General features: G+C 42.1%; 1 protein-coding gene across 12 annotated transcripts in view; it reads right to left on the bottom strand.

Moving 5' to 3' along the window:
- The window catches only part of RC3H1 (ring finger and CCCH-type domains 1), a 57,101-nt gene that overhangs the window by 22,573 nt on the left and 10,140 nt on the right, over positions 1 to 24,388 (bottom strand). For 10 of the 12 annotated variants that reach the window (XM_052666160.1, XM_052666163.1, XM_052666167.1 and 7 more), the window contains exons 2-8: positions 15,447 to 15,812; positions 8,391 to 8,511; positions 7,219 to 7,458; positions 6,006 to 6,181; positions 4,956 to 5,156; positions 3,546 to 3,678; positions 1,437 to 1,555 (exon numbers count right to left, since the gene is read on the bottom strand). In XM_052666160.1, the coding sequence (XP_052522120.1) occupies positions 1,437 to 1,555; positions 3,546 to 3,678; positions 4,956 to 5,156; positions 6,006 to 6,181; positions 7,219 to 7,458; positions 8,391 to 8,511; positions 15,447 to 15,677 (1,221 nt within the window). In that variant the 5' untranslated portion in view covers positions 15,678 to 15,812. Of the gene's footprint in view, positions 1 to 1,436; positions 1,556 to 3,545; positions 3,679 to 4,955; positions 5,157 to 6,005; positions 6,182 to 7,218; positions 7,459 to 8,390; positions 8,512 to 15,446; positions 15,813 to 20,328; positions 20,456 to 24,388 lie in introns of those variants that run through there. The other 2 variants (XM_052666161.1, XM_052666164.1) reach the window with 2 other exon arrangements.

Raw genomic sequence — 24,388 nt, 5'->3', positions numbered from 1 at the left:
GTGACTGGAGCAGCATCCGTGTTTGCTCAACAGATCACAGAAAACAAGCTTTGTCAACTGAGTCATTATCAGGCTTTCAAAACTTCCTTATTCCTTACTGGAGCTCCATTGGAACGTATGTTTCCGGACAAAACTGAAAGAACAGTTAAGGATATGATCTTACTCCTACACAGGTCATCAGGACATGGGCTGTCTTCTGAATTCTTACTGGTTCAGTTCCTAAATAAACAATGACTTGCTGCAATCTCACCATCTGTCTGTCTGCCCATTTTCCACTCTCCCTAAGTAAACTTTGACAGGACAGAGGTGGGCTCAAAGATACCAAGTTCCTACTGGTTTTACAGCAAAATTTGATCAGTAGATGGAAGAAAAAAAGCCATATCGGACTTCCCACCATGGAAAAGGCCTGTAAAAATAAATTCTTGCTCTCCAAGAAACCCAGGCAGACGATGAAAACCTATAAGATGGCATTTGGAAACTGTTTTTTTTTGTGTTTGTTTCATTTCTGCTATCTACTACAGTGGAAAAGGCTTAGACAGGACGTGCTGATGGCCCAATACTCAACAACTGTTCCCTTCCCCACTTGGAGTTTTGCATTCCCTCGCAAAATGCCCCAAGTCCTGGTAATTCTCAAAAAAAACAGAATTCCTCACTTTTTTCCCACCCCAATTTCTACAAGTGTATTTATACTGCTTCTCCTCTTGCCAGTAACAGCAGCAGTGAAACACAAAAAGGTAAAAGGAGCTGAAATAATTCACTCTGATTTTGTGATCGTTTTTCCCCACACGGGTTCAGCTCCCTGAACCAGCTCTCCAGGTGGCAGAGTGCCAATGCAGAAAGAGTGGGAACGTATGGCAAGCAGCTCTGTCTCTCAGTAGTAGCTAGCATTTAGATTAACTCAGTTGAACAACAAAATGAGATCAAAGAACCATGTGATGAGATGATATTAGCTTATCTCATACTTGTATTTGGCAACATCAAATTCTGAAACAAACAACAACAAAAAAATCACACAAAAAAAATTGTTTGATGAACCCAAACGGTCTTCCTAAAACTTTGCAATTTATACCTCCATTAAGCATAGATTCAATAATCATTGGTAACACAGAGTGACGTGGCTAACATCTGTCACATTAAGGCAAGAAAATTCCCACAGCTCAGTGCCAGGCACCCCAGCTTCCTTCCCCACCCTCTAATCAGGAATCTCTATGCTTGCAACTTGATCAGATTGTTTTCTTTCCATCCTAATGAACTCTGCAAATTCATGCAATTTTTTTTTTTTTTTTTTGTAATACATACATATGAAAGAGCAGCTACATTCTCAACATACTCTTTGTGAAGTCAGATCTCCCCAGGTGACATCAGTAAACCCCTACTATTACACAGAGCCAAATAAAATTTAGGAGCAAGCTTTTCTTAAATGATTTGGCTTTTACCTGTTGCTGATCAGTTCCTTTCTTGCTGTGATTCTGGATATAATCAACTAAGCCGTGAACCACAGTCCTTACAGCAACCAGCCCATTTTCCAGTTGTTCCCATGTTGGAGGTGGAGCATCTATAGTATCAGCAGGAAACAAAATAAAGTGAAGAAGGATTTCCAAAACCAGGTATAAGGAAACCATCAGTATCACCAAAAAAAAAGTTACCAAGTTTTATTAGAAGCAAAAGTAATGGAATAAAAGAGGATGAAGCATTGTTTTTCAGAGGTACACACCATTCAAAGAATAAAGCTACCTACAGACTCAATATTGAACCACAGAAAATAAGTCAGACAGCAAGTCTACTACTATCACATCGACGTTCTCCTTTTACAAGGGATTTCATACCCCACAGAACTCCAGAGGAAATGCCTTGTACAAACCCTGCATGTAATGGAAAATCAAAATCCCACTTCACACTCAGATTCCTTTAGGCAAAATCATTCTGCACAAATGCCATTATCAATGGCCTAGATCACACAGTCAGTTACTGAGCAGTAAACAAAGCTGCTGTGTCTCACATGCAAACACATGGGACACAGAGCAAATCTATGCATCCAACCATCTAGCACGCAGCAGTGTGAATGAAGTGCAATTTCAGACCCACAGGGGCATCTGCTCTCTCTAGCTGACTTGTCCTTTAACCTGTTCCAACAGAAGACACTCCACAGTATGCTGACACACTCTGCTGCAATATATTGGACCTCAATGAGCTTCACTGAGTGTGTTTCAAGATCTTTAACACAATTACATCCCGTTCTGCTCACAAGTACTTGATTCCCAAGGAATTTCAGCATACCTACAGAGAATAGCAGGGAAGCAGCTCCATGGCACAGCAGAGAAATGACTTCAAGATCAGACTCACCCACTGAAATTTCCAAACTGTCAGTACATAGTAGTCAGAGACAGAATTCTTACAATGTAAAAGATTTGAGAAACCACTGCATTGCCTTTAACTGCTAAGTGCAGCATGTTCTCATTTAGAAGGTATCTTTTTTGGCTTAAAAAAATATAGAGACTATCTACAACTTTTCATCTCCTGATGTCAGGTTAGGCATTCATATTCTTCACACTAGTCTCAATTTCACAAATATCAACAGGTATAAAATAAAGCTTCAGTTTTAGCACTCTCTCTTCTATTCCTGCTGCTGACTTTTCCAACATCTTTCATCGCTTTCTTCTCTGTCAACATCTTAATTTCCCAGTTATGCTCTTTTCACCTAATTTCCCCTCTTTAGATCATCATCCACAGTTTTGCAGATCTACAGATTCCTTAAGATAATGTGTCTCATTAAGACAGACTCTTGCCAAGCTTTTATCTATCAAAATTTTACTTTGATGTCTGAAATTGTTCACGTGGAAGGCGCCCTACAGTCTTAAGCTGCCTTCAAGGGTGTCTACTGAGTGCAGTGTCTGCTGTCTGGAGACCTTGGATCAACAACTAACATGTACAGTTTTTAGAGTAATGGAAAAGATGTACAATTTTTAGATAGGGGATTAATGGAAGTCCTTAATTACTCCCATCAGTTCATAAATAATTTGTTCTAGTAAAGAACTGGAGATACAAAAATAACACAGTGCCAACCAAAGCACTGAACTAGAGGTTCTACTAACCCTCCTGTCACTTTGCAAGTCTGGCTTCCAACAGCAGCAAATGCACTAAAGAGGGGAAGGAGAAAACTAAGACTGCTGTCAGTCCCTCCAGCTAGCATTGCCTAATATGAAGTATGTACTGTGTAATCTCACAAGACTGTATGTATTCCAAATCCTTATCAGCACTCACCTGGTGCTGACAAACAAGAAGGTGTCTCCAGAAAAGTGGCTGAACTATTCCTTCCATTCTTTTTGTTGGCTTCAAAATGGTTGATTTTCTCAGAGATCACTGCTGTTCTCAAGTTGGTTATGAATGCCATTCAAAAATCTTAAATTTGAGTTACAGAAGATGTTTCCTCTACTTGAGGAATACAGTTTCATCCCTTAGCATTCTTAAGGCTCCTCTTGCTAAACTAGAGCTTGTGATTTCTTTCGGCCTCCCCACCTCCAGCCCTGCAAAGCATCTAGGCTTACCTGGGCTGGGATCAATATTTGCCAAGAGCTCAAGGTGAGGTCGAAGACGATTCAGGTTAGCTGGATCTCCAGTCCTCTGAAGAGCAATAGTTAATTCCTGAACACTCTGTGCAAATGAGGCTGGGGTCTGCAACTTAAAAAATTGTAATAATTAACTTTCTACAGGCAAAGCAATCCTCAGGGTTTCTCAAGGTTACTCCACAAGACCAGAGAGCTGCTTTAACAAACCGGACTACATTTTTCTCCACACACAGACCGACTTCAGCAGCTTGTACTAATTCTCCCTTACAGTGTTATGAACACACCTTTTCTTTGATATTGTAGGTTAAAATACAGCCCTAAAGAAACAAAATAGGCTGGCATTACATCTAGCAATGTACCCATGATCTCTTCTGTGCTGTGTTGGCAGAAAGAAATGCAGATATTAAGGTTCAGTTATATGATATTTCTGAGGAGTCTCATATCTCCAACTTCTGAACCAACAGAACTGCACTGTGAGTACAGCAGCCAGGAAAGAGCATGGTGGAAGAAAGAAAAAAGATTAATAACATCCCACATTTTAGCATTTATAAGTTCTATAAGTTTGCCTAGAAACTTCAGGAGATGTCTGGCAGGACATCTGAAAACATGGGCAAATACATGAGTTACAGAAGATGTTTCCTCTACTTGAGGAACACAGTTTTATCCCTTAGCACTTTTAAGGCTCCTCTTGCTAAACTTACATAAATACATAGCAGATCCTAAAGCCAATCCTCCTTAATGGCACTCAAAGCAACTGTTTCACAGCTTCTATAACCATTCACCAAGACATTAGGGCTCAGTTCTTCCTACCTAATTTAGGCAGTTTTATGAGTTGTCTGATCTATTATTTATAGGGAACCCCCTGATTTAAACATTTGAAGGGAACATTAGCCCTCTCATTAGTGCTCACTCTGAAAAAAAAGTGATCTGGGCATTTCCAGAGGTGGAATCATTTTATTTAAGAAACACATTTCATCTTCTCTCTCTTCATCTGAGTACAGAGTAAACAAGCGATTTCTTTCAATTTAATGACTAGTTCCCTGCCTGAAAGCATGAACCTTTAGTTTCTTTTTTTGTGTTGGCACTTATCAGGTGTTTAGAAAGGACACGTGCCAATCATGCAGCTAACTTCTGTGGTTTTTCATCTGTTGAAAGAGATAAAGAAGAAAGAGATGGCAAGGTGACAGAAAGGAGCAAGATTCACTAGATTACAAACATATATTGCAATTATTCAAGCCGTAACAGGTTTTATAATAATAGGGCAAATGATTAATGAGTAAGGTGAGTACACCAGGGCACAACGTGCAAATCTAAGTATTCAAGTTACAAGCACATAAATCTACAACAGCTGCAAACAGGATAAAGTGGGCTGATTTTAGGTGGCTTTACCTTGTCAATGATAGACTGCATGTGGGATTTGTGAGACTGGTCTCCATACAACAGTGAGGACCACTGATCTGGCGCAATGCGTAAGCCTGCTTCCATGGCAATTTGAACAATTTGGGAATCATGTTCCCTTCTCAGAGCTTCGTAAGTACGAAATTCCTCCTTCAGTTGCATCAGGGAGGAATCTTCATCGCGCTTTGTCACCTAGCACGGAAAAACAAGCCAAGTACAATTAAGCAGGATAAACTGATGTGAAGTACAAGGCAAGAGAAACATTTAGCCAGCAGTGAACACTGCTATTGGTGCCTACTAAAATAACATGCACTCTTCATCAACTGCAGTCACTATGAAACGGATACCAACTGTAACTCACTCAGAATCTGACCCAGACATTACTCACTGCAGTGCCACACTCTGTAAACATATCACAACATGATCGCTTCATTTCTCCAATCAAGGTATTTTATGTGCACTGCAGTTTTTAGTTTACTTTAGAATATAATTACCAGCAATAAAGCATTTTTTTTTCCTCATTTAACAAGACTGAAGAATTTAGCACATAAGAATGGGCGTTTAAATAGCATTAAGCAGCAAACACAGCTTTACTTTACTACAACTCCCATATTCCACTGCCTCATATTTCTTTGTTTCTAAGCACATCACCACTCAGTTAACAGAACTGGCAATTTTTCAGTTTTAGGCCTCTTCCAAGGAGATACATTACACGGACTTGCTTACAGGTTTAGTCATGATGCATCCATTAAACTCGGACAGAATTCAAACTTAGATTTACAGCTTAGAATTGCAATTTCTGCCCACACTGCCATCACAGATGTAGGAGAAACTCTCTAAACACATATGGGACTTGACAGAAATATCTTCTGTAACCGTTTTTAGACTCATGTAATTGTACAGGACAATGAAAAAAGAAAAGCAGAAATCTTTTCAGACACAGTGAATGCTTATTAAAAAGAATTTTACATTGAGGGATCTTTTTGTTATATGAAGAAACATTTTCCTGCATGATGAAATCTCTGAGCAGAATCTTCATACCTTGAAGCATGAGGCTCTGTAAAGAAGCTGGACAACATGCCCAATGCTAGTTTTAGAAGCCTGAGGAAATCGCGGCTCCAGCCTCTGAACCACAAAGAGAACCAAGACCTTTCGTGACAAGGCAGATCCATCTTCCAGAGCCAGCAGAACCAGCTTCAAAGCCTCTTCTTGCATAGCTGTGAGGAAATAATGAAAGAGAATATATATAAATAAAAAAAAAAAAAAAAAAGAGAAAACCAAGGAAGGTCTCTGCACTGTTTCATGTCTCCCTGCAAGCAAGGGTAAGAGACTAGGCACAAACCACACACAGAGTTTGGGATACCAGATGATAGGAAGATTTCTTCATTCCTGTCTATCTCGATGATTTTTTAACATAAGTTTTTTAAGTGCGCTGCTCTCACATCTTTCCCAGCAACAGAATACTGAGAGGCTAAAGAATGGCAAAGCTGGTTCCCATGCAGGTAAAAGAGCAATTAGTGCCCACACAAACAAATTAGGAGCTGTACCGCTACATATTTTGCTAGCAAATTAGCCTCAATGTTCCTTGCAGCAGAGCCAAAGCTAGCATCCCAAAGCTAGTCTTCTTCCACTTGTTTCAGTGGTAAAAAGCTTCTATTTTAAGAAACTGGCTTCTGATTCAAATAATTCTTTTTCTTCTGAGTTGGCACTCAAAGTGAACTCTCTTTCAAGCAACCAGCCTTTATACTGATTTGTTTTTAGCAAAAGCAGTTTAGTGTTCCATGCAAAAGAATTCAGATTTCTGAGTAACTTCTAAGCTTCTAAAAAGATATGTATACACAAACACCTGCAGGTACCAGATCGCTCCCTACAACTGTTTTGTCTGCTTATTTCCCTTGGTTAGGAAAAGATGACATGTCTAGTCGCTGCCTTCCTGTTTCTAGAAAGATCCTGCTTCTCCAAAGGATAGCAGGAGAGACTACTTCCTATTTTATTGTAGCACAAAAACAGAAGGGCATTGATCATTCTGAATTTTATGGAAGAGCTGCAAAAGCATTAAAAAGGTGAGAAAGCCCAGGACAGCAGCCCAACAGATACATCATTAATTCTGAAGACCTACAATTAAGAAATCAGGCCACAGCCTAAAAGAAAAGAAATCCCTCAATGTCAGTCACAAGGATACCCTTGTGGAGGAATCTTCCTCAATTCTGAATTGCTTCTAGAACAAACAAGTATTAAAAGCAACATCACCTACCCGGTCCAAGGAACTGGCATCCTCTGGCTCTCACTGCAGCCCAGAGGTTGGAAGAGAGCTGCTGAGGATTTTGATGCTGAAGAATGAGCTCTGTGACTGTTCTTTCACCAAGTGACCGTGCTGCACGCATGGCTCTGATCCGTCCTTCTTCCTCCACTAGCTGGCAGTGAACCAGTGTCACAAGTTTCCTTTGCATAGGACGACTCAGGACACTCTGAGTAGTACTGTTCAGACCCACACCTTCAAAGTAAAATGAGAGAGAAAAAGAATAAACTATCTCATATCTCCTTTTCCTGTGTCAGTTTTCAATTACTATGCTGGAGAAACACAAAACTAGTTTTTCTGATGCTACAGAAAAGGTGTATAAGTTTGTTTTGGTTAGTTTGTTTCACTCAGCATTAGAAGCTAACAGTCAGCCTTCCCACACATTTATGCCTTGTTGATTGATTTGGCTCTCTAAGATGGTGCAGCCTCAAATGAATTCTCTCCCTACACTAGAAGTCTGTCCTGAGCCTTCTGATACGGATTCCCAAGTGTCTCCTCAATGGTAAAATCATACTGCAGTCCTTCCCTTATTCACAGGCCGCAGGGATAACTGCCTTCTTTGACCACCTGTTTTGAGACATCAGTTTCTTGCCTGTGTTTCATTAGCTTCCACAGCTAGGAGGGAGTGACAGATTTTCTAAGTTCATCATATGTAAGGCAGATAAGATACAAAACTCTTGAATTCAGCTCTATTTGCTGTGTTAGGATTATTCACTGACCCTGCTCTTGTGTACAACCTTGTATAAACACAGTATTACTTCTCTTTCATGCTCCATATCCACTAACTTCCTTGTTTCAGTTTTTTTCCTCTGCCACAAACACACAGCATTACAGTTATCTCAAAGCAAAGCAGAAGTCAAAAAATACTAATTTTTATTTTTACCTGATGTGCTTTGGGTTTCTTTACCAACGAATTCAGCCTTTTCCTCAGTATTATTTTTGACATAATGGTTTTATTTATTTCCCATAAGTAAAGGCATGACCTTAATGCTCAGGAAAGCGGTTTCAATGTGGTTTTGAACTAGGTCTATGCCCATTTATCCCAAACAGACTAAACAGCACCTGAACAGTTTGTTACACATGGTATTTCCACCTATCATCTTCCCAGGAATCCAGGCAGGAATTACCTCTTGCGCTGCTGAGTGGTTTGAGGTACAATGCTAATTCTTCCACACATTTTTTGCTCTCCTCGTAATGCTTGGTATCTTCAGCTCCACTACATATAGTAATTGGCTGCTGTTCAGGAACCTGGAAAGAGATGACGTACATTTATGACAAATGCACAGAAATATCTGGCAGCCATGCTTACAAATATCAAATTAAGTTTATTAATACCAAGTATTTCCTGTTTTGTTCTTTTCTGCATTTTTCTACATTAGCAAGCAATTTTTTCAGCTTTAGTAAACAAACTGCAAAAATCTACCAGTTAAAAACAAGATTAAACAGATGTAGAAAATTCATGATTATTGTATCAGATTTCTTTTATTTGGTGGCTGACAGGAAACAGAAATATGACAAGAGATATCAGCATTTTTTGCAATTATACTTTTTTTTTGCTGAAGCCACGTGCATACTGAGACATCCTCAAAGCTGGATGACCAAATACAGAACAGATCAGATGAACACTGATTTACAGGAAAGTGCAGATTCGCATCCAGGGCCTCACAGCTCTACAGTCATCCTGGGATAAGCAATCTGAGCTACTTGGATTAGTGGGAGAAAGATTTAGCAGCAAATACACTAGGCCACTCCTGCAATGTATTTTGCCCAGTCCCAATTAATCAAGTAGTAAGAGGACATTATCCTACACAGCTTTATGAACACAAAGTCCAAGCGTTAAACTGACATCACAGGCCACGCTTTGTTTTATTATGTTTTGGTTATGGCACTTGTGCAAGTGTTCACTAGGAACCAACATTTTTCAAAGGTATGTTGGATCCTAACCCCCAAAGTTTTATTTTTGTTGCTGTTTTCTCCAGTTGAATTCTTACAGCTTTAAACAAGTTTGGATGGACAGTACAGCACTGCACTAGGGCCTATAAGCAACACCATTCAGCAATCAATTCAATAAACACACAACAGCATCAAGAACTGGGGTTTCTCACAAGACTAACTGCAAGATTTTAGCATACACTACCTAAGTGCAAACAGACCTCAGACTTTGACTTCTATTATTTCCAACTCAATCCCCATCCCACCGGCAATAACATAATGCTAATCCTGCATAGCTGCTTACATGACCCTCAATCTAAAAGAGCAAGCCTTTAATGCTTGAGCTATGAACCTGCCAGCCTTCACATGTTATACAGCCATGCAGAGTACCATTACAATGGCAGCAGTGAACATAAGTAAAATACACACGCAAACACACATTTATGTTCATCACCATGCATACAAACAGGAGCTTCCCTGCTGATTTATGTTGAAAGCCATCTGTTCCAGTCAGAGGGGATGTCACTTCCACAGGCCCAGAAGACCAGCTGTGCCAGATGCTCATTCTGGCACACATCACAAAGTTACTACTTGCATCATTTTTGCTTCAAAAGTTGGTGACAAAAAAGTCTGCCAGTGTAACACATAGGCTGCAACAATTAGGACAGTTGATACCACCCCAAAAACAACACAAGATAGGATGCATCTGGCACTTTCACACCACTTACACGGGAAAACAACAAGCTTAATCACAGCAAGCCAGGAAGGCTGGCCTGGATGCTTTCCATGGACCACAGCTAACTTGGGAAGGATTTTTTTTTTCCCTAGTTTCTATGCAAAAAAGCTTTGAGCAAAAGATTTTGCAGCTGTGCCTTATGGAGGTCAGCCATAACTGTTTCAACTGCAGCAGCCTCAGCTGGACCGGACTACTGGGCTTTGGGAAACACACATTAGCACCTACAACATCTGCTTTCATGTTCACAGAACACTCCACCTCCTTCTCAAAGTTGCTGCCATTTTATCAGCCTGCTTCTGTCTGGGAAGTTACACAAGCAGAACTGGCTCATTGATCAAACAGCACACGCATCTCATGCATTTGTACTGAGACAGACGGTGCCCTATAGGGCAGTCCCTGCCCTATCTACTGCTGGAATGGGTTTTCTGCACAACTCCCACGTCCCCCTGCAAGCATTCAATCTGCCAGCAGCAACAACTTGAAATGCAAGCAGAGCATCACAGCAGCAGCAGCCATGGGGCAGGAATCATAGAATGGCTCGCTCAGCCCTGGATTTCAGTCAGGAATCAGGCAGGGTTGGTTCAGCACGTATTCACAGCTGTGGTTTGGAACACTGTATGCAGCACAACACAGCCCACCAGACACTCTTGCAGAAGCTCACAGAAAGCTTCCCCTTTCCCAGGACAAAGTTGGCACAGGAAAACCTGCCAAGAGTTAACAAAGCTATTCAACTCTGCATATCTGCACATCACTGCTATTTCTCCTCTTTGCAAAGGAAGCTTTAGTGTAAAATCCAAAAGAGCAGCTCAAAAGAGATGCAACGTTCATCTTAAGCTGAAGCAAGCATCGCGTAGAACAATAAAACAAGATGCTTATTTTGTGGTTTCGGGAGTCTCAGGAGATGAAAATACCTTTCTTCTCACACACACAACACCACTGAAGATGGAGCACCTCACAGCAGAGCTTGTGAGTAATTTGTCCTTTTGCTGGTACTGCTATATGCAGTTCCATTTCTCCCCATGCATTTATCGTTGTAACGATTGTAAGAACAGCACTGACCAAGAGAAAAACAGTACAGCCACAGTTTATGAAAGTCACATGAGAGCTGAATGTTAATTCTGGCTTTGTCAAGCAGTCGCTGGAGGACAACTGAGAAATCACTCAAGTTCAAAGCATTTTCACTTCCCCTTCTCAAAATATCTTTCCAAGAGCAGGCCGGACGCCACAATCCCTTCTGTTTACGCCTCTTGAGAACCTCAAAATAGATGCCCTGCAGAATGAGTTCATGATTTTCATCCTCACTCAATATTCCATTTTCTCAGACACCACACCCTTTGCAGTTTTCACTGCAAGTACATTTACATAATATCACAGACATCTCCCAACAGAGAACAAGACCGGAAAAATAATCTCAGATGCTTTATTACTTTCAACTTGCGTTCCTTTTGAGCACATCTGCCTTGGCAATGAGTGCAGAACGGCAGCGTGGCTGTGGGAAGAGGCAGGTTGTGACACATGAGAAGGTGACCAGGAAAGCATGCCGCTGCACCACCTCATACCAGGCAGAGATTCGGAACTGGCGATTTAGCTGTAATTTCATGAAGGATGTCAGCTTGAGTTGTCACTAATTACCATCAGATACTTAACTGCACAGAACAAAAACATGCTGAGCGGACCAAATCCCTCTTTGTCTGGTATGAAAACTGTTTTACCCCACTCTTATCCTCCTACAAATGTGCATCTTGCTTCCTGTCAGCAAGAAACAGCTAAAAATACAAACCAACACGACTACAGTCTTCTGTCTTCAGTTCCTCAAGAGTTTTCACCAGAGATTTGTGAAGGGTCCTGCAGAAAGCTCCTTTTTTTGTGACACCTCATTTCAGCAAAATTATCAAGTGAGCTGCTAATATAAGCTCTGCAGTTGTAATCTTCCTCCTTCTTGTGGGCTGTCACTTCATGACATTCCCACATTCTCTCTCCATACACACAATTGCATTGCCTAATGTCTGGAATTGTATTTATCACAGGTGACTACAATAGAAATTGAAGTGCCACAGGAACTTTTGCCACTTGACACCACCTGTCTGGAATGTGAACCCTTCTGTTTTGTATGGCACAGAAAAGAGGAGGGAAGAAATGAGATGACAGATCCATGACTGTGCACCTTCAAATCACTGGCCCAGTGAATGCTTAAAGCAGCCACACAATAGCAAGTGATCTGTGGATGCTTGAGCAGTCAAAATTCAAAACTTAATTCCACTAGAAATAGGCTTAAGAGATTTCTTCTCGACTTGAGAAGTTTAAAAAGTTTTGAATCCATTCCTATGAATGCTCTAATAAAGCCTTTCTGATTTGTACTAACAACCACTGTCCGTCTCTTTCTTCACTTCTTCTCTTAGCTCTTAGGTGCTCAGATATTTCCAGCTCTCTCAAGGACAGCAACTGCCTCCTTCCCCCCACCTCACTCGTGTGTGCTGAACCACATGGCCACTGCTCCAGAGCTCACCCTGCACCCACTGCTGATGTGCACCATGCTACAGCAGGAAAGCAGAAGGGTTAATTTTCACATCAAGCATGGCTTTAAAATGGGCAACAATTTCACTCATTGGAAAATGATTGGGAGAGCTGAAACTGACAAACAAGCAGTAACTCAAAGAAGAAACTGACACTCTCCAATGCTAACCAGCTCTTCAGGAAGTTAATGCTGCTGCCAGAGAAACAGGCACCGCTCCTCTTGGTGCCCATGTGACAATTGTTGCCCATTTTCCCTGCTTACTTCACCCACTGTGCCTGTGTGAAAGCCAGCCAACGAGATTCGTCCTGGAATCCTATCACTGCTGCCAGTCACAGCAGAATAGATTTGTTTCTTCAATCTGCTTGCTCTCTGCCTCCAGCAAAAAAGCACACAACGCTTCTAAGTGTGTACTTCTCAAAAGCTTCCCCAAAGGGAAAAGAGCAAACTGTTCTTTCTTCTCCCAGATAAAAGCTATAATTGTGTTCCACTTATTTCCTTCTAAAATGAAGCCTCTTTTATGGAATTCATCATTTAAAAATAAAGTATTACTGGTTTTCCTGGGCTCAGGTTCAGGTGTACAGTTTGCTGGAAATTAGGGGAGGTTAAAGACATACAGCCTACTAAAACTACTAAGCCACAAAGTGGAACAAGAAAATGGATTTTGTTTCACACCAAAATTGATGATTCTACTCATTCCATAAACTGGATTTGCTGCTCACAGATCGTTTTTGTTGATGTATGCAAAAGAGCCCATCTTCTTAAAAGGACAGAGTTCAAAGTTAACATAGTTTCTCTGTACTCTTTCTGTCCTTTAGCCAAAGTTTTTTTTTTTTTTTTTCTCCTTTGTAAAACAAGTCCAAAACAAGTCCAGACTTTAAAAAGACCAGAGGAAAAAAAGCAGCCATTTCCCTGTCCTTCACAGAAAAGTAGTCTAATTATTTTATAGTACTCCAGAGTCTGGTAAACACTCCCAGAGGTGCCAGGAAGGGGAAGGGAAAGTAAAAGAAAGGAGAGTGAATTATACTAAGTGCTGATTTCACTTAGAGCACTAGAAAGTGCTCACTGAAACTAGGAAATCAGGGGGCTGTGTGTGTGTATGCGTTTATCTCATGGGGAAAGTGCACGTGTGTACTAAAAACTGCTAAGATCACCATTATTGTTTAGTTAACAGAATGCAGCTGGCAGCATCCATACAGGAAAGGATGGCAATCAAAAGGCAAGAGAATGCAGACTCCTTCAGTAGCATTTACAGCTTTTAAGGACATCATGAAACAAGGTTATATGAATCTTCACTATGTGAAGTATAAGATAGAAGACCAAAGAAATATGCCAGTAAGTTTAAGTCTGAAGCTAGAGTTCAGAAGGCTCTCAAGATAAATACTTACCACACTATTCTTCATAGCTCACACACAGACAGATGAGGAAATTCTGGTTGGCTAACTAGCAAAACCAGAATAAAATTCTCCATTACCTGTAACAGGGGGCAGGGTTATTTTTCATCTCATTCCAGAGGGCTTATTTTTGTGGAAATTCTAATTTAAGCTATCACAGTTTCTTTACATGAAGTGCACACAAAACAACTGAACAAATGCAGAACGTTTACCACAAGCGTGAACATCTGGATACAACCAGAATTATTTCTGGATCTCCAGAGAAAAGGGAAGAATATATAAAGGAGAAGGGGAGAATGAAGAGAATGATAAATATTCATGGCATCACACAGATTTCACAGTGCTTGGACACTCTTCAAAGATGGAGCATGTACACATTCATTACAGAAATGGCAGCACAGGGACTTATTACCTTCTTCTGCAGAGTGAGATGAATCACCAGTACAGTGAGAAACAGAAATCAATTTTTAATCTTCTGATACAAGTTCTAGACCAATACATAGCAAGACAACAAGAAATAAGCCACACTCCTCGATAAATCAAATGAAAACAAGAAGTGGCAAAACCGCATCTGGATCTAAGTCACAGAATCTAACGAGAAGCATCGTAGCAACATATTAGCTTCCCCTTTTTATAGCTCCTCTGGAATACAACTCATTTCTTCCTTGAGCTGTGCACTTCCCTGAATTTTCTGCTGCCTCTTCAACTCAGCTGAATCCAGGCAGCTGAGCAGCAAACAGAAAACAATGACCACTCTAAGATAACCGCATTCCTTCTACATTTTTGTCCTTACTCGTAAGTTGGACACGATCACCCCTGCTTGCCCTTATCTCACAGTTCTGTCCAGCCTTGGCAGGTACAGATCACAAGAAATCACTGGTGAACTAATCAGTAAGCTTACACTAATTTAAGTCTGCACTGCAACTGATGAACTGGCCAGATCCTTGCCCTTTTCCCTGGGCTGCCAGTAGTACCAGTGCTGCAGGACTATTCACGCACTTCATTACAATTCAGCTGACCCCTGAGTAACCTTTGAGCAGAAAGACCATCTTGGGCAGCCTCCCTGATTCACCTTTGTGAGTTTACATTAACGTGCCAGCTCACAAAGTTACACTTTCAGAGTTCAGTTTCAAATTAAACATAAGGCAGTACAAAGGTTGCTACCAGAGGGATCTGTCCCACTTCTTCCCCCCTACGTCCTGCTTTTGGGCCAGCTGATTATGAGAGCCCATTGGGTCATCCAGGCAAAGCAAGTAACCTACTCACAAAAAAAAAAAAAAATGGCTTTCCAGATCTGACACTGATCCTGATCCAGCTCATCCTTTCAGCAGAGTCTGGCTAAATACAACTTAAGCAAGAAGGAAGAGAACAGAACCAGCCCTTTGTGGTGACAGCCCACAGTTACACTAAATCACAAGCACAAAATTAGTCAGCGACTGGCAGAAGCAAGATCTGAACTGCTGTTCCAGCCATATTGTCTACAGCACGTCACAGCTCAAAACCTGTAATCACCAAAGAGATGCCTACACAGTTACATCTTCAATCAGTAATTGCTTTCCTTCTTTTTATGAGGACAACACGGGAAGAAGTAATAGAAAAGCACTGTTACCTGAGCACCCACGAGCTGCAGCAAGGCTGAGTTCACAGGAAGAAGTTCAATATCTGTGTTGATAGTGGTCTGGTCAAAAGGGCACGCCTTACGGTGGAGCTTGTTGAGGCACATCTTGCAGACAGTGTGGCCACAACCCAAGCTGATGGGCTTCCGAATTGTTTCGTCAAAAGTCTGTGTGCAAATTGGACAGGAGAGAAAATCCGTCCACTGTGGAGCTTGGACAGGCATTGTTTCAGGAGTTAATTGACAAGACAAAAATCTAAAGCAGATTCCACTGGAATCAAAATCTTCGAAAAAAAAGTCTGTTTGCTTTTAAATATCTTCTGTAAGTACAGACAGTCAGCACATAGTGTGAAACATAACCTGGAAGAAAACAGAAACAGAAAATTAGCATTCTCTACCGGAACAGGCATCTGAAATCCTCTGTGCTACGTGAATATCACTTGTAGAGGTAGAGCCGAACTAGGAGTGCAGTTCTGACGTTAAACAGAGGATTCAGTCATGACTTGTTTTAATTCCAGCTATTTTCTGGCACTGGAAAAGACACTTAAACTTTTCTGCTCTTATCCATCTTAGAAAAAAAAAACAAAAAAAAACCAAACAAATCAAGATAGTTATCTTACAAAAGATATAAGGCTGAATTAATTACCTTTCAAATTTTTACGTTTTTCTTTACAAATGATTCAATTAGCATTAACTAGATCTGAATCAAAACAAGACAGCTTTCAAAGTGCTGCTGTATTGATTCCATCAAAACAATTTTTTTTTTCAAGTATTCACTAGAAGTTTCAGTAATTTCACCCAAAAGCTGAATCACAAGCCAGCTTCCTCTCAAGCTCAGGAGCTCTGGATTGGCACATGATGACTCTGTGAAAGCACCTGAGATGCCACAGCCTCAGAAGATGGATGTATGGCTCAGGGTTATGGTCAGACACCACCAGCACACAATGCAGTCACACACAGTGCCAGGCATTTACAACTGCTGCAACACCACCAGACTGCAGCTGATCTATATGCCCCCATGGAAGCGTTTGGGGCCAGGCTGGATGGGGCTGTGAGCAACCGGGTTTGGTGGGAGGTGTCCCTGCCTATAGCACGGTGTTGGAACTAGATATTCTTAGAGCTCCGTTCCAATTCAAACCATCCTATGATTCTACATGGAGCTACATTATCCCACATGGACCTACCTGGGAACACCTCCCATGCCCTGGGAATCCCCATGCATTACTGAGTGCAATTCTGCACTGACAGCTTGCCCTCAGTCTGTCAACCACAACAAGAATTTACAGAAGTCACTGTCAGCTGTAAGAGCCGGAACTATTTCTCAAATACCCTTTTCTAACCTTGATCTATATCATTAATTGCCATAAAAGCAGAGCTACATCATGTGTGCGATGAGAAATATGAAAGAGCAAATGTGAGAGGAGGTTATATGAAAAGAATCATTACCAGAAGCAAAATTGGTAATGAAAAAAAAGCATTCTGATGCCTGGCTTGCTTTCTTTCATCAGTGAAGGCAGCAGAAAGCAACTCAGGTCACACTGAACTACTACTAAACAGATTTTTCTAAACCAATCACTTCTCTACAAGTCATTGGTTTAGGTTCCATACTGAGATGTGAGCACTTGCTTGCTATTATTTGTTTAAATAGAAGCAAACCTAGCAACCTCTGAACAAATCTTAGCTTAAAAAACAAACACACAACTCAAAGGCAGAAAGAAACTTCAAGTTAGAACTTGTGCAGTTTAGAATCAAAGCATTTTGAAATGGCAACAAAAATCTGATGCCAAAACAGAGACTGAAAAGCCTGAGGCCTTTGTTCCAGAATTTAGCACAATGCGGTTCACGCTTAACATCATTTTGCCAGGGCAAACAATGAACAGTTACAAGTTAAGCTTTTAGCCATGTTTCAACAGTGTATCTAAAGCCTGGTTCTACAGCTAATGAAAAATAATTACATCTATCATCAACAGATGCACAATGCCATATATTGTAGTCTGCTAGGCAGCCAACAAGGAACCACGAGGAAATCAGCAGTGCCCAGTCAGACGGCACTGAGGAACAGGCCCTGCAGCTGTATGAGCACCTAGGTATTCCATATCCCATCAGAACCTGCAGTAGGTATTACCTTGAAATATCACAAGACCTTTCTGCAAAGAGCAGCACACAGCTTCATAAATCTAGTGCAAGTACTGCCGTGTTGTGAAATACCACTCGGTGCTCACAGCTTAACAGCTGAATCACACTGCTTCCTTTCCATCATGCTGCTATTAAAAGATCCACCAACAGCCTCCCAGTCTCCTCTCCAATTCAGAAATGATTTGAACAGCCTATGTGAAACACTGATTATTAACCACTATGTTAATCCAAGCATTAACAAAAAGAGCAATTTTTTACTAACTGAGAAAATCTAAAACCAGATGCTTATGTGAAACCACACTGCCAATGCACAAAGGTAGGCATGGACATGCAGGCTTCGCTATCCCACTTTCTCAACTGGAGAAAATGAGTTGACACGCTTTAACACAAGAGTTAATTAATTTAAAAAATAAACAGAGATGTTGTTCATACCCATGCCTCTGGCCACTCAAGAAAACCAGCGTAACAAAATAGATCATTTATTTACAGTCTTAACATTAGGATAAGTTTTTGCTTTCTAGTCTGGGAAGGGTTTTGAAGGGCTGGATAACAAAGGAGGCAAAGCTCACAGCTAAGTACAGCACACAGAACAGTCCTTGCATGTACTGGCCAGCCGGGCTAGAATGGCCTTCACACACATACAGCCCCAGCCCTGGAAATGCAACAACTCCGGGGCACCAGGCGGCAGCTCTCCCCATGACAGGCTGCCCTCCAGCCCCTGGCTGCAAGCACCCACAGCCCCACACTGGTGCCTAAACGCTAGAGGCCACTGGTAGCACTGACAATAGAAAGTACGGCTGGGAGAAACCTCAGGAAACCACCTACTTTTGCATGGTCTAACTGCTGAAACAGATGGCTAACTGGCTTGAGACAGCCAACCTTTCCCCACAGAGGAAAGGAATAGCTGTGTGAGCAACAAGCCCTGCTCTGCTAACAAATCTCCCTGCTGCTCAGCATACAGCTAACTCCAGTGCCACATACAGTGGGAATGACATCGCAGGGACTGACAACTCTGAGCTGTGCGTATGCAGTCTGGCCCTGAGCTAAGCCTTCCACAGCTGCCCACGTACACAGCTTTGGTCTCACTGCTGGGTCCTCATCCTCAGCACCAAGCAGAGTCACACACTGAAATACAAGTTAAATCCCACCCAGACGCACCACAGGCAGATGGTGTGTCAGTAAGCAGTGAGGTGAGGTAGAGATGTCTTCTTGCAAGCTTTGCGACCTGCTACAACCTTGAAAATAACAGGAAAAGTACTCTCTAACTTGATAGAACAAGCACACACAAGCTATAATAAAACAACAGAAATGAGACAGCTTCAATCACCCCTCCAGAGTCACGCTGGAGGTACGAAACCTCACGAGCAAAACCCAGACTGCAGCCATTTAGGAAGACAAACCCATATTAAAAAAAAGCCTCTCCCCATAACATTCCGACTTTTTAACTCATCCCTTCCATTCTCTTTCCTGCTTTAACTCCCAGTATTACATACACACACACCTACACACAAACACACACACTTCTTTAAGCATGACTGAGGAAAATAAGGACATGCCAGAAGAAAAGATGAGAAAACACAGCCCCAGCACACAGCCCATCACGTGCGCTGCGTCACGCACAGCCCGCAACAATCGCAGCTTGTCAGCTGGAGGCAGATGACTCAGCACCCTACAGCACCACTCCTGCCCTTTCAGGATATGCATCACCAAGAGCACTACCTGCTCCTCCATTCCCACCTCTCCCTTTATGGCATTTCTCTAAGCTTTCCTACCCCGGCAGTGTGAGCTCTGGGACGTTTGCAGATCGAAATTGTGGATAATGGTAACTTTTCTTGCCTGCTTTTCTTTTGGTCCTGAAGCTGTATTATTTCTGCCGAGTCTCAGAAACAAAACAAGCAGAACTCCCTGCACCACTGAACGTACAAGTAAGCCTATTTAGTGCAAAGCTTAATGCAAAAGCAGCTCCTCGCTGCCAAAACAAACATAGCTGTGCCAACTGATCTGCTCAAGCAAATACGGCTCTTGGCTGATCTATAGTTTAATCTAATAAAGCATACACCGCTTGATTAATTCTTTCAAAGACTCTTACTGCTCGGCAGTAATAAAACAATTCTGAGAAAGAGCAACCCGGCCAAAGGCACGGGGCTGGTTCTGTGATACATTAATAAACCTCTGAAGCTCTAGGTGAAAAACAAATCAACCTAAATGAAGGGAATAGATAACACTGAACCATCTATCTGATAAGAGGAAACAGATGCATACAGCACAGCCCTACCCAGCAACTGCCACACAAACACCCCAAGACTCACCAATGCCTCACAAGGCATATTTAAGTATTTCTCCCATTCCAACGCAGCACGTAATAAACAGCATTTCTGAGAGCGCAGAAATGTATTTCTTTTCTTTCTTGAAGGGAAGCACAGCACCTAACGCTTCAACAAGTCCTGAATCTCATCTTAGGGAAAAGCTGACAAGCCGACCCCTGGGAAATGCCGACCAGCCACAAGTAACCAGTTGTTTATACAGACAAGGCAGTTCCCCACTGTCACTGAAGTGACACACACTAACAGCACACACAGCCACCCAGGCAGGCTGCACAACAGGACAAACACTGGCCAGCATTCTCTGTATCTAGTTCCACAGAAAAGCCTCTGGGGAAATAAGAGGAAAAAAAAAAAATGGGGAAAGAGACAGCCCATGCCTGAGCAGGGAATAGAAGGCAGAAGAAAAAGCTGCTTACCTCTGCCTGGGGAGCTCCATGAACACCACTAATACAATAACCCAGAAGAGTATTTCCGACAGGCTGAGCTCTCCCCCCCAGTCTTTGCTCTCTGAAACTCTGCTGCACACCCTCGAGTGACGCCAAGCTCCTCGCTTCCTCATTCCTGGCCTGCTGCGCGCATGCCCAGCCTGCCCGCTCCCAGCGCAGCCCTCAGCAACACAAGGCAGGGATTCCCACCCCGCTCAAATCCCAGAAGCCTGTGTGTAACACCTTCCTATTCTTCTTTCCAACCCACAGAAAAACCAACAGGCTCCAGTGACGTAAAGCCTCTTAGAAAAAATAGTAATAGCAAATTATCAACACCGTCAAAATTCTGCACCAAAAGCACTGAAGCTCAGTTAAACCAGATTCAAGGTTTGCTTTCTCTTAGCCTCAGTAATATAGCTGAACAATGAAGGCTTTCATTCAAAATTATCTTATTTGGTCATCTGTAAAGTTCCTTGGGAAAATGGGGCTGTTTAAGGTCAAGACATTATACTTGTGCAATTTCCTGGCTTGTCACAGCACAAGGGAGAAGGGTGGAGGAATATCACATCTCTCTTCAAGTACCTCTCCGACAGAAAACCTAAAACTAATTTGCAATGATTTACACTTCATACATCCTGTGAGGCAAGGAAGATGTCTTCCTATGGACTATAAAACTTCAACAGAGTTGTTCACTCTGTTTTCCACAGGAGGAAAAACAAAACACAAAAGGAATGAAACCTAACAAATCACCTTCTTGACTCCTTGTCCTCTTTCACCAGTCTCATTCCATCAGGACAAGAGCACTGAAAGGCAGTGTGCATGGAAAGGAGGTCCTGCTCACCCTGCCCCACAGCACAACCCTGGACGTGGCCCCAGCAGTGCACTGTCAGGGATGCCACACGTGCCTACCTTTGTAACTTCTGGGTGGTATCAGACATCTCTCACAGCTCATTTAAAAGAAAGGGGAAGCGACCAACCCTTCATAGCAAATGGTTTCATGGCCTATTACCTAGGAAAAATTTCCTACCAATCATAAGGAACCTCAAACCCACAGATGATTAAAGCTAGGGAATTAAGAGCAGACAAGCAGGTCCAGAACACGCTCCCTTCAAATTAAGACTTCTTGCATATTTCAATGCAGATGACTATCTCCAGCAGCACAACGATTAAACCAGGATTTAAAAAATAAATGAAGGAAAGAATCAATCAGATCAACAGCAAAAAGCACTTGAAATATCCACAGCTTTCAGAATGCACTCAGGTTCAACTGGTCACAACGTATCAAGAGCCACCAACTCTGCTCTCCAGAAGCCACGGCAACCAAACACTTCTACACCCAGAAGCACAGCCATGTTTGATGAGCTGCCATCTAAACACACCAACAAAAGAATGGCAAACACTAACCTGCTCCCAAGAGCTAATGCCGAAGCAATTCATGTGCCCCCAGCCAACAACACTGTGACACTACTGAGCCTGAGACTTCTGTAAGTCATGGGGAAGGAAAGTAAGGACAATTCCTTATCTATCCCAGGAGACTGAAACAGAAGGCAAAGTTTCTGCATCCAGGGGGACTGTTCTCCCTACGATATTTTGCAGAACTTACACAAAAGCCTACATTGCAGAACATACACATTAACATCTACTTCTACATATAAATGCAACCTTTTAATAAACACAAATGTGCAGAAATACGGCTGGACAGCAACTACACAAATACATCATTTTAACTGAAACAGGGCAACAAACCAGTTTGTGTGAGCTCACAAACACCTCACCTGAAAAGTAATGTAAACAGCAGGAAACTCAAGAGACAGAGATTGGAAGCAGGTAGTAAGCTACAGGTGGTAAATACTTCAGTTGCATGGGCACAGCTCAAAGAACAGAGATCAGGGAACTGGAGCACCTCCCTACAAAGACAGGCTGAGGGAGCTGGGCTTGTTCAGCCTGGAGAAAAGAAGGCCATGGTGTGACCTCATTGCAGCTTTCAGTACCTCAACGGAGCCTAGAAACAGGAGAGGACTCAACTCTTTGAAAATGTAGATAACAGCAGGACAAAGGGAAATGGTTTGAAGCTGAGGGAAGAAAGATTTCGGTTGGATATCAGGGGGAGATTGTTTGCTATGAGAGTGGTGAGGTGCTGGAACAGCTGCCCAGAGAGGCTGTGGATGCCCCGTCCAACCCTGGAGGTGTTGAAGGCCAGGTTGGATGGGGCTGGTATTGAATGTGGAGGTTGGTGGCCCTGCCTGTGGCAGGTTGGAGGAGTTTGAAGAGTCATCATCCTTGAGGTCCCTTCTAACCCAGGCCATTCTGTGATGCTGTGAGAGAATGTATCAGAGATCAAAATCATGAAATTTGTATCACTCCTTTCTATGCAGGAAAACCTGCAGTGACCTGACTACTACTGTAGGTGTTCTGTAACTGAAAAGTAAACATAGGTAAGGAGTGAGGAACCAGAAACTCATCACCACTACAGCTCCCAGTACCTTGCAGGGCTTCAGGAAACAAGGATGTTAAGCACCCATTTGAAAATTTGGAGTCAGCAGTTCCTCCTGAGCTTTTTTACCCCTTCCAGTCCCTTTAACTTGGAGCTGGTTTTTCTCCTCATTCAGTAGGTACTGCCCCCATTTTAAAAGCAGATAGCAAGCAGCCTTACGTTAATAACTGTTTACATAACAGGAGTCTCTAATAAACCTTTGGTTACTGTACTTACCTCCAAACGCCGTTTAATTTGGAAGAGTGCATTTAAACATCAAAAAGAGCTTTTAATAAAAGCATCAAGTAAAACAAAGTTACGAATTTTTAAAAAACAGAAACCTATGGAAGCACTGCATACCTGCCCATGTTTTTATCCAAGAGCTGTTTTTACAATCAAAAGAAGAGATCTCCTATTTTCTGCTGTATACAAAACAAACTCTAGACTACTGTGATTTTATTTCAAAGAGCAATGGAGCACCTAGTGCACTGGCATGCTTTTTACCATAACAGGAATTCCTAAATAGGTTTTTTTTTTTTAAACTCACTGAACCTCATAATTCTATTGTGTGTTACACCCTCCTCTATCTAATGCTTCTGAGGCAGAAGTATTAAACTACATCAGCTTCAGGATTTCAACTGCTCTTCTCCTGCACTTCTTCAGTCAACAATGCCTATCGCTTCTGCATTAGCGTGACACTGGATGGTGCATCAACTTTGGAAAAGAAATGCAGGTTTGAGAACAGTTGTCCAAACACTGCTTTGCTTACTATGACACCACAACCACAGCCACTGCTTCCAAGAAGTAATGCTGGCACACCGAGGAGATGCCAACGGAGTGTAATCTGAATTTCCCCCACTTTTCTCCCTGCTTGCAGCTCAAGCCTCCCTTCATTTGCCTCGTCAAGAGCTGAAAGGAGTACTGTTAGAAGCTGTTGTGTACCCACATTGTAAACAAAGACCAAATCACAACCTCTGCCTACAAATGGGATTCTCCAGTTAAGGTCTAACACTGCAGCAACAGAACTTTATCTCCATTAAGACACCAGATAATTATCTGTGCTGCTCACAAGCTAAAAAGGACTAACCATCTTATCCCTGTGAGGACTGAATCACCCAGACTTACATTTTAACTCCACAATCAAAGAAGACAGATAATTAAATATACTAATTAAAGCTCTTTGGTGTTTTCAGTGCAGTTTCATATACAGCTTATGCTGGAGCAAATCAGAACCACATCACAGCAAGGCAGCAGCACCACGGCCCAGCATTCTTACATCCCTCCCATGTCCCAGCTCTACACCAGACACATCTGTCTCATCTATACCAGGGACCTTGTTCTGATAAAACCAAATCCCTTTCCATCCCATGTCTGCTCCTTATAGACTCCAAAGCTGCTCCAGTTTGGCTGACTGGTCAAGAAGTCCCAAAAACATAAAGGAAAGAAGAAGGGAGAAGGGGGCCAACTGCAAGCCACATTTTGCATCAGTGCAGTTTTATGAAGTTTTTAGAAGCATCTTCATGAGCAGCTTATTGCATAAGGGCAAGGGCAACAGACTTTAAAAGTGTGTCTTATGCA

This window comes from Tympanuchus pallidicinctus, unplaced genomic scaffold (assembly GCF_026119805.1).
Source record: "Tympanuchus pallidicinctus isolate F22 unplaced genomic scaffold, pur_lepc_1.0 scaffold7, whole genome shotgun sequence".
NCBI classification, from domain to species: domain Eukaryota; kingdom Metazoa; phylum Chordata; class Aves; order Galliformes; family Phasianidae; genus Tympanuchus; species Tympanuchus pallidicinctus.
The sequence above is the reverse complement of the archived record's forward strand: the minus strand, read 5'-3'. Positions and strand labels throughout refer to the sequence as shown.